This window comes from Azolla caroliniana, unplaced genomic scaffold (assembly GCF_043228905.1).
Source record: "Azolla caroliniana isolate FFs.n. ecotype wild unplaced genomic scaffold, voAzoCaro1.0.p SCAF_5, whole genome shotgun sequence".
NCBI classification, from domain to species: Eukaryota; Viridiplantae; Streptophyta; class Polypodiopsida; order Salviniales; family Salviniaceae; genus Azolla; species Azolla caroliniana.
Window position 1 is genome coordinate 17,325,220 of NW_028230440.1, and position 11,298 is coordinate 17,336,517.

An 11,298-nucleotide genomic window follows, 5' to 3' on the forward strand; every position below is an offset into this window, starting at 1 on the left:
AAGCAGACCGATGATGGCTCAACAGTAGTAGTAGACCATACTCGACAATCAATTGCGGCGTGTGGTTTCTGTTTTCAATCCATTTCTTCACTCTTTACCAAATATCTTGGAATGCGGTTGCATTTTCGACTGCAGGTGATCTCAGGTGAGCAATGAGATATTACCTACGTTTGGCGTGTCCATGTAATAGAATAGAAACACACGCTTATTGCTAGGGTATAGCTCTAATGTGACAGACAAAAGGGAATTGTAAGATTTACTTACGCAAAACACCAAAATGACTCATGGGACCAAAGTTGTACCCATCAAATGTACATGATGCAAGCGCACACATGAAGTTTGGATACATTTCCATTACTATATGCTACTGAAACATTTTGGATAAGTTTCCATCATTATACACTAATCAAACAATTCGAAACACATCCTAATGCTCACTCAAATATTTTGACAAAATATATAATTGCTTATATATGTAATCCAAATTTAAATTCCTGGAAATAGAAAATGTTGAAATTTCAATTTATCTAAGCCCGGGGATCTCTTCCGAATTTTCCCCTTTGATGACACTATATTGTCGTCACTATCAAATTCATGTTCTTGGATCACCATTAGGAAGACCATTCTCTATATCTTTACATTATCATATATATATGCATCTACGAGGATGCACATCTGTGGTTGCCAAAATGGGGCTGAGGTGGGTTTAATAGATTGATGCAACTCTTGAGGAGACAGATAACAAAGGCAATTTATAAGGGGCTGTAATGGACAGTTAAGAAACCTAGCTGAGTAAAGGAGAAAGCGCCAAAAGTTATATTTGAAGAAAAAAAAAACAGCTATCTGAGACAAGCTCGGTCTGAAATAGAATCAATCCAAATCAGCTTCTTTCCTTAGATAGCTGACAATGCAGTGTCATCATAAGTATATAATGTCCTCTAGATAGAATTATTCCAAGGTAATAATATCTTCAGCACTCATAGACCATATACCACCATACTATCAGGAAATTTAACTTAAAGGATTGGTACTCTGATTTTGTAATGTTCTTTTTTTTTTTCAACCTTAACTTCGGTTGCAGAGAGAGCTAGTGTTTATAGACCTACAGATATGTAGTTTATACAATCCATGCAGTATGATTTTAGTTTAGTCATAAAGAGAGTGAGCACGTTGAGTTCTAAATATATTTAGTCTAAGAAAATCTATACCATATGAAGGCATTTGCCTTTAGAATGTAAATTTTTTCATATTTTTTCAGGAGTTGATTGGAAATGTCCAAGAAAACAGAGTATTTATATGTCATCTTTGATTATGTGGCTCTGTTACTCCGGATAAGGTGTTCAAGCCTGCCCATGGATTCATGATTACACCCGTCAACATATTTTCAATTGGACAATATTTTCATTTCTTCCTGCATAAGTAGGACAAAGATGAGTACAAGGTAGAATATTGTCCTTTCGTTTAATCATTTTCTGAGTTATTTTGAAAGAATTGTATGAGTGGATATTTATTTGTTGATCTAGGAATACATCATTATGGCCTTCCAATTCTGCAACTGATACTTTTAATTATGAGCAAATTGGGACTGAGGATGTATCTCAAGAGGGAGTACATTTTGGAACTGGCATACTCATTCAAGAATCAGATGGAAAAACATCAAGTCCCTCAAGAGGATCTAAAAGCAACAGGTTTGTTATCTGTCTTCTGTGTTATTGGAATGCAACAGAAGTATGGAAGTTTGTAGTGTTGCAATATATGTTTAAACTTTAACATCTCTTAGAGTCCAAAGGGGTGGAAATGATTTCAGCTAGACTAAGATAACTTTGACCATTGGAGGAGTATGTTTTGAGTTTGCTAATTGTATTCTTTTGGGTTTGCTCATGATATAATTGGTTATTGTAAATCATCTAAGACATGTTGAGATGGTTCATAATCTCCATTTGTTTGGCAAGTTCAGAAACAAACTTGACTCACATGGATGGAATCAAACTTGGAAACACAGAGGTGTGGTACACCACTGAGAAAGAGTGCCAGAGGATCAGATGATGAGCCACAATCTGGCCTCACCATGTAGTAGTTGCCACCACCATGGTATAACCAAGCATAGCCCATGAACATGAAAATTTATGTTGTGACAAGATTATGGAAGAGAGAAGAATTGTAGTAGTGTAATGCTGCCATTGTGTAGGCCAAAGCAATGTGAGATGAAAAAATACAAAAGAAGAAAATGTGGGGCAAATGAACAATTCTTTCCAAAAGTTCTAAAGAAGGAACAAGCGTAAATGGTAAATATTCATTGTGATTTTCTGTATAATTAGATGTGATAAGGGTGCTGCTGTTCACAAATTATATCTCATTGAAGCAAATTTATAGGGTGAAAAGTTCCAAGAATAAGTAAATTACCTTTCAAGATTTCTTCATCAGAACTTTGAAGCTTACTGCTCCACAAAGCAGAGTCACACTGTTGTCTTTAGCATAGAGATGAGTGGTACTGCTTTGGATTTCCAATTCATTATGCCACCCACAGTGTGCTCTTAGACTCTGTTTGTATGGGCATGCTTAGATTCCTGACTCTCTATTTATTCATCCATTCATGGTATTCCATTATAAAAAATAGTACCGTGATTTTGCTCTATGCTAAGAACTGGATGTATCATAGATTATAATTTCTCAGTAAGAAGGCATTATATGCTTCATGCGAGATGTAATTGATAGGCTGACAAAATCCATTGTGCTTCACTGAGTTGGTGTTGAAGACAAACTAACAAGAAGATTGAAAATTTGATAGGGATGTTAGTATGAGCATTGATTCTTAAAACAATTGCTTCCATACACAGTAGATCACGTGCAATAGGGAAAAGCTTAAGTAATATCACGTTTAATTTGAAGTGTGGCAAGCTTAAGAGGCCTGCGTGAAGGGCTTGGGTAGTTGGATACACTATGCAGTTTGGATATTGGGCTTGTATCTCTCTAGAATCTGACTTGATATCTTTTCCAGGGGATTTTCAGGGGCCAAAGCTGTAAGATCTTATGAGGATTTAGAAGATGGTACAATTGAGAAGCCTGCTAGGGAGAGGATGTTCTCGAAATGGCGAAACCAGACGCTGATTTCAGGGATAGCGTACTGCATTTGCTCTTGTAGTATGATCTTATTAAACAAAGTTGTCTTATCCAACTATGATTTTAATGCAGGAATATCATTGATGTGTTATCAGGTAATTATATTAGAATTCCAAGCTTTCATACATGTTTACAAAGGTAAGATGGAATTTTAATGTTTGACATGTTATGCTCTTCAGAATTTTGTGAGCATTGTGATTGTTTATACACTAAGTGCTTCTGGCCTCATCACAACCGAACCTGTTACCTGGAAGCTTATTTTCATATGGTTTCCTGTGAATCTCATTTTTGTGGGAATGCTTGTTTCTAGTATTTTCAGGTGACTCTTCTATCACAGGAACTTTATTTCTAAAAATTATTGAGTATTGTCTCAGAATTCATATAATGGAGTATAAACATTTGACTTTGGCAGCTTGAAGTACATGAATGTTGCAATGGTCACAATACTGAAGAATGTTACAAATCTCATCACTGCTGTAGGAGAGGTTTATCTATTTAATAAACGACATAACAACAAAGTGTGGGGTTCCCTCTTTTTGATGGTATATTCTTTTCTAGAGATATGTTGGACATGTACAAGTTACTGCATTTATGCATGGAGCTGAAGGTAGCAACATTATAATGCTGGTGAAAAATAAGATCTACAAAGCAATTTAATTTCTAATCACGCAGTATGTCAGACATGGTTTTTAATTGCAACTTTTAGGCTTTCTTTGGGGAGTAGATTTTTGTTTGCTTTGTTGTTTGTTTTTGTATGCAACATAAATTCATACATAGAAATTGTCTTCAACATGCAATGATCTTATTAGCCATCACCTTTTACGCTTTTGCATTTGACAGGGAAGGATTTCTACTGCATGTCATGAGTATCACACTTTGTTTGGCTATAGCATGAAGATGCATATGTTATTCATGTTCTTTGCTTTTTAAATTTCATCACATGATTTCTAATTGTGTCACTACTTGTAATTAAAATGTTTACAATATTTAGCTCAAGGTGGACACCATTTAACTTAAGCTCTAATCCATATGTACCATTGAAGACAAAGGCAACCTCCCCTTCAATGTAGAAAGGCATAACCAACAATATAGAAAAGATGACCACCATTGATCTTGTACAAGCATCCTTGAGAATCATCAATGGAGGATCTATTTCCCTGGACAAACACTTGGATTGCTGCGAGAAAATGCACGGGAAATTAGGCACCTATCTGATAGTTAACACAAGAGCATATTTGCATGAAGTAGTTGAGACTCGAAAAGATTTGTTGGCTTCCCCATACATTTGTTGAAAGTGTGTGACCCTTGTTGGGATGATGGTTATGGAAGATTTTGGGTTATCCTGTATGCTAGGTTCTTTCTCTTCAGATATGGAGGGTCATGCCAGCTGTGGATTTGGTGGCTTCCCAATCATATATTTTCATCTTCCTATAAGTCGTATGATTTTGAGGATCCTTTTAACCAGACCCATGGGCTTCCTGTTCATGTATTTGTTTGGTTTGATAGTTTTACTAATTTACTTATATTTATTTTGGTTTGTTCTCAAAGATGAGATACAATGTTAAGTCTCAGAGGCAATTTTGGCCTCTTAAAAGGAGTTAACGTATTTTTCTTTCGTTTTTTCTTTTTTGAAGGCAGAACTTCCAGTCTAAGTTCAGAATCTTAACTTCTTAAATATCTAGATGCTTTTAGTACCCTATGTTTTGTTATATTTATTTTGGGTGGTTGTTCTTAAAGACAAGAAAACATTTGAATATGTTAATCTCTTACTTGGTCTTATAGGCCTTTTTGGCCTCTTAAAAGACACGAGTATAACTTTCTTCTTTCTTTCTCCTTTTATTTTGGTTTTATTTTTATTTTTATTAGTGTATTCTATTGATATATAACACTAAGATACAAAATCACGAGCTCACTGACAATACAAAGGACATTGCACAAGGTTGCAATTATCACTGAGAGTCTGATGATGGATGTGATGCTCTACTGAACAACAAACAGACACTTCCTCAATTTGCAAAAGCCCAAGGGAATATGGGGAGAATTGCTATAGAAAGGGATCTTTCAACTGGTAGATATTATAACAATGCAATGTTAAGCTTTGATTGCTATTTATTTAAATCTTCAGCTTTCTTTTGACATGGTATTAGAACCTTAGGCTCTAGTTCCTCGATTTTGGATGTATAAGCCATTTATATATGAAGCCAAAGGATAGCTTACAATGATGGTCATATGAGGATGAGCTGAAATACAGGTTTCTACCTTACTGTGTGAAAAGAAAACTAGAGGGGCAAAGTACTTGTGGATTCTAGTTGCCATGGTAGGAGATTAAGAGGATTGATTTCGCCATGAGTCCAGTAACATGGAATTGTAAGGCATTGGTAGGACAAAGACAGGCATTCCAAAATCTGAAGAAGAAGGATGTTGGGAAGCAAAGGCTTCAAATGTCAATTTGAAGGATCAAACAGGAAGTAGAAGGCAACGTTTAAGTGTAGTGGTACTTATGCTCTGCATAAAACATACCTAGATCTCCTGAGGATGATGATTTCTCGAGCAACGAGGAAGATCCTTTAGTCATTGCTGACTTATAGCTGGCTCAATTCTTGCACGTCAGCTTTCTGTATCGGGGGGATGCTGGAAATGCTGTAGTTTGTCAAGCTTAGCGTTCGTGCTTGACCTCCAACATCTGTGGGAGCTGGTCTGGGTGGTAACTAATCTGAAAAATGTGAGGTATGCCAGAAGTGGGATGACATGGGTAGTGTTCCAGACACAAACTCGTGTGTTCATCCTCCAATATTTGGAGATCGGATGAGATTTGGCTGCGAATACAACATCAGCATCCCGGAAGGCTTCTTCTGCAGGAACAGATTTTCGGTCCAAACGAGTCAACTAAGGTCTTAGATGATAATGTTATGTATGGGGATGTAGTGACATATTTCAGAATGTGGTGGGATAGCTGTTGATGACTACTTGCATAGAACATTGGGTCCATGTATGTTTGTCAGGATTCAGCTGTTCGCAACTTGCATAGAACATTGGGTTCATGTGTGTTTGTCAGGATTCAATACCTACGTTTAGGAGACTCTATAAAGAGGGAAAGATCTACAAATGTAACAGAGTGTATACAGATAGTGGTGTCATGAAGCATTTGCTTCATGATGTGAAAACAAATTTAAATAGTATTGCAAGTTTTCTTCAAGTGTCATCTGTGAGACTCGATCCTGTAACCTCACAAATAAACCACCAAGGGTAATCCGGATAAATGTAATTATGTCATGCGTTATTGCATGCATGCTGACTCAGATGAGCAATGTAGCTTTCATGCATCACACAATAACACATGTGCATCAAGTGATAATCATAATCGCTTGCATCACATGCACTCACACAAACATCCACTCTTATTGGAACACCTATTTAAAGGGACAGAATTGAATCATCTAGACATAAAGGAAAATACATTCATCTAACAATCAATTGATCAAGCTAACTTAGTGGGAAAGGTTTTTCATCTCTCAAGATCAAAGTCAAGGGTTCAAACCGGATTTTAGCAGAGATAAAGTGTCATCCTTGCAAATAAATAACATTGATAAATTAAATCTTGTATTCCCTATTAAAATAGAACATAGTTTTATTGTATATTGTCTCTCAATTCTGCATCTTTAATCCTGTGCTATTGCATCTCTTGTCCGTAGTCGTTTGTCTCCCCTTTCTTTTATGAACTCTCCTTGTTCATAACCCCGGTGGTTCGATGCACCAATCACAAAGCATGATGAAACAACAAAAGCATGTTCTGGACAAGCTGTCACATTGGCTTTGAGAGCGTGGACAAGAATTTTTTTGCTTTTGTTCAGAGCAAAGGATTTTATGGAGAACCTGTTGAGGGCACAAAATCTGGAGAATGGATAGGATGATTTTATCCTGTTTTCACTGGATTGTTCAATATTATGTGGAATAAAGACTGAATTTTGAATCAGCTGAAGAAAACTCATTTGCATGCGGGGATGTGGCTATGGCTGATGAGAATACCAGCAACTAACTCTAGAATGTCATGACAGAAAGTATAAGAGAAGATAGCATGTTTGGAACTAGGGATAGATTCAGAATTTGTGCAGAAAGACTGTAGGCCCTTTCAAATATGTTTACATCCCGCGTAGTGGGGGTGCCAAAAGTGTGTTTATGCTTGGTTGCTGGGCTGTTTGTTAGGATGAGTCAAATATGGTGAGGGAATCAAGTGTGAACAACATCAACTAACCCCAAGAGACTGGTTATGTAGTTAATGCAGTATACGGTGTCTTCTCCATTGTTTCTGTGTTGATTGTGCAGACACCACATTGTCTCTCTGTGTTGATGGTTTGTACGTTCTCTAGTTTCTACACAATAGTTAGCAGAATCATGGCAGATTATAGGTTTGTCATGTATGGGTCAAGTTCTTTACCATCAGATATTTATGGTTGATCATGCACACCATGGACACATGGGCTTCATATTCATGTTTCGCATTCTCTGAAAGTCGTGCGAGTTTAGCTTTTTGTCAATTATAAAAACGATCTCCTTACATTAAGTAATTTCCTCGTTTTGTTTGCTCAGAAAATGTGGTTGCGGAGTCTTTAAAGAACTAGGATAATCTGGAGATAGGTGCTTATGTCATGTCATGTCTTCACTCATGGGCAACTCCCTCATGAACACTCACACCCTTATATGTAACATTCTTATTTTATGACAAAGGAATGCAGAAAACAGCAGCTACCAGAAGTGCCAGAAAATGTAGTTACCAGAAAGTACAAGGATAATCTGGATAAGTGTTAACTTCATGAACTCACTCCTCAGCTTTATATGGAACCCTTTTGAATGTCATATCCTCACACATGGGTAACTCATCATGAGTTGTTTTACTACAGAGGAATGTAGGAAACAGTATATACTAGAAGTACCAGAATGCAATGGACATGGGTCATACCACGAGAAATTTTACAATGCTCCTCATTTATTTTTATCTATCTTTAGGAAACCCAAAGCTCCTACTTTTCTTACCAATAATTTGAAGCTACTTGTAGTTATAATGGGCAGGCATTCTTGATAACATTCTGGTGTCTTCTAGGTGCAACTGCATTGTTCTACTTGTTTTTCTATGTTTTGTTTTTGTTTATTACTCACTGGGCAGACAGATTTCCTGGTCCTTGGCACAAAAATTGAAGGGAAAGAAGAATGCAGAGGAGAACTCAGACAGTGGAACTATAGGAGAGGAGATAAGGTGTATGATAACCAAAGGAAGCTCTGAGAGCCTCGCTGCCATGCTGTTTTTGTCTGCCTTATTGACAAGAATGCATTTTGTCCATAAACCAAGAAAGAAAGAAAGAAATGTTATATTAAGGTCTTCTAAGACCAAAATTGGTCCATGTCTAAGACCAAAATGGAAGATCAGTCATCTTTGTTAAGTTATGACAAGGTTTCTGTGGTTTGTATTCATCATATGGTTAAGGTACAAATGTGCATTCTGATGCATTACCAACTGTTATGCATCAATACACACTTAGCCACCACGAGTATATGCAGAGTCTGAACTTGAACAAGATCAATAGGATGTCCATGGATGATGAGGCTTTGTATGGAGGCTGTTTAACTTTATTTTACATCATTCTTTCCAGGAGATGAGTATAATTAGACGGCATTGTACTCCCTTCTATTATTCTAGAAATGTCTTACCATATTTGGTGCAATTTGGATTCAGAATTTCCATCATAAAGCACCTGATTGTTGATCCCACTCTGAATGTTTGAATTCTACTAGTTTGAGTTTGCATGAAAAGAAGTAAATGAACAAAATGTTATGAAATACTCCTATATGTATGCCAGCACATGTCAACCAAAATAGTCTCATTATCTTACCAATAGTGTAATCTCCCACATCCATAAATGAGATCTGAGTTAATTTTGAAGTAATTGATTAAGAAGAGAAATGGTAGTTGACACAATCATATAATAATCATGTGTACTACTGATTATTTGACAGGTTGTGTCTGCAGTTTGTGGAGGATTTACAGATCTTTCTTTCCACAGAACTGGCTATGCATGGCAGATTGTCAACTGTTTTCTAACAGCTGCATATTCGGTCTGTGAAAATTTAATAGAATGTATTACAAAGTGCTGCATGGTTGCTTTAATAAACCCTAGATTCATGATTGTCTCTTCTTTCCTGTATCCTTTGGCTATGAAAATGTGACAGTTGACTTTGAGGAAAGTGATGGATTTAGCCAAGCAAGCGACAAAGTCTGGAAGTCTTAGTGAATTTTCAATGGTTTTCTTGAATAACTCTCTCTCATTACCACTTGGGCTTGCTTTGGTTATTATCTTCAAAGAGCCTGAGTACCTTCACAATTCGTAAGTTGAAACATCATTATTGAGCTTATCTTATTAACTTGTTAATGGAAACAATCTAGAGCTTTTTTTCCATTGTCAAGGTGGATTTGTGACATTTGATATATTTGGGATTTAATAGAGTTGTCCTAAAGCTTCCAATGTTTTGGGTTCTTTCAACATTGAGTGGAGTATTTGGGCTGGCAATCAGTTTTACATCCATGTGGTTTCTACATCAAACTGGTCCTACTACTTACAGGTATAAGGAGACCCAAGTTTTTTCAGTGTATATACATTGTTTTTCATTGTGTTATTTAGCATAATTGGTAAGATCGATATGTCATATGTGCACTCTCACGTGTAGGTGCGTTGACTGTCATTGTATGTGCATATTATAAAAATTTAGTTTGCCTAGGAATTCTGGGGAGTGTCGCATGTGACTTTATGCTGCAAGTTATTTCATCCAGTTTGCTGATCCCTTGGACAGTCTGTCTTAAATTCGAGAAGTGAACATTTAGATTTAGTAAACTATGATAATTCAATGGCCTTGTTACATGGACTCCAACATGCTGTATTGTACATAGTACATTTGACCCTTCAAAAGAGAAACAGAAATCTTGACTAGTTTTCACAAGTAGATCATACTTTATCCTTTTGATCCTTCAAAAGAGAAACAGAGCTAGACATTGAATGAATGGAGAAATCTTGACTAGTGTTCACAAGTAGATTGTACTTTATGCTGGGAATGGAATACAATTCCAATCATCTATTGTGTATTCATTAAGCTTCAAATACTGCTTCTTGGTCTATATGTTTTAGTACTGTCTTCTGAAGTTTGCGTTTGTGTTTTTGCAGCTTGGTCGGTTCATTAAACAAGATCCCTTTATCAATTGTAGGAATTCTCATGTTTAAAGTTCCTGTTAGCTTCCCCAATCTTTTGAGCATTTTTTTTGGTAAGCAATATATAACACTTGCATAAGAATATTTTAAAGGTTTTCATGGTTTTGATAACTTTCATTCTAATGTTTAGGGTTATTTGCTGGGGTAATATTTGCAAGAGCAAAATTATCATAAGAAGTGATTCTGCATCACTTAATGCCATTCAAAAGGATGAAGGGTAACAACACATCATCGATCCCTTATCTTACTCATATGAAGTGATTTAAGTTTTTTAACACTACGTAATTCTTTGCAAGTCATGGACGGTTTGGTCGAGTCTTGTAAAGTGAGTGGCACATGTACATGTTTTGTAGTTAAACCCCGACACTGCAAGGGCAATGCATTCTCAATATTGAGATTTGGTAGAGAGTTATGAAATTCATATGCAACAAAAGAAACAGGAAAAAACTGCTTGTTGCACCTGGTTTTTTGTTTTTTGAACTATTGAAACCATTTTTTTAATTTGTGACTCATGGCCCTTCTAAATGTGACTATAATGTTGGAATGCTTATTTTGAAGTAACAATCGGCAACGGTTTTGTTCGGAAGTCTCAAACCCAAACCGGTTCAAACCGAACTCTTAAGGAGAAGTTGAAACCTAAACCGAACTGAACCAAACCACGAAACCGTCTAAACCAAAACTGTTCAAACCGAACCGTTTACACAAATTTCAAACCTGAACCAAATAGTTCTAGAAGTTTTCGAACCGTTAAATTGTTAAATCGCGGTTTTGCGGTTCGGTTTTGGTTTTGGTATGAAACACATTATCAATGTTTTTTCTCAATGCATTATGAATCATTATGACATATAACAATAAATAAAAGGTTCTATATCAAAGAATGGTACAAAACTTAATTGGAATTTGGAGGCCAAAACTAAACTTCACC

The 11,298-nt window shown here is 36.3% G+C and overlaps 1 protein-coding gene across 3 annotated transcripts; it reads left to right on the forward strand.

Annotated features, from left to right (window-relative positions):
* Window positions 1–10: 10 nt before the first annotated feature.
* Window positions 11–10,832, forward strand: LOC147864254 (GDP-mannose transporter GONST1-like). Of its 3 annotated transcripts, none has more exons than XM_087320027.1 (11): window positions 11–145; window positions 1,259–1,441; window positions 1,524–1,688; window positions 2,999–3,215; window positions 3,300–3,439; window positions 3,533–3,662; window positions 9,130–9,228; window positions 9,343–9,497; window positions 9,616–9,732; window positions 10,329–10,426; window positions 10,504–10,832. In XM_087320027.1, exons 2-11 carry the CDS (start codon window positions 1,431–1,433, stop codon window positions 10,545–10,547), a joined length of 1,176 nt encoding a protein of 391 aa, XP_087176153.1. In that variant the 5' UTR covers window positions 11–145; window positions 1,259–1,430; the 3' UTR covers window positions 10,548–10,832. The 3 variants fall into 3 exon arrangements, with proteins under 3 accessions (XP_087176153.1, XP_087176155.1, XP_087176154.1); XM_087320029.1 differs by having other exon boundaries at window positions 3,010–3,215; XM_087320028.1 differs by having other exon boundaries at window positions 1,337–1,441.
* Window positions 10,833–11,298: the final 466 nt, after the last annotated feature.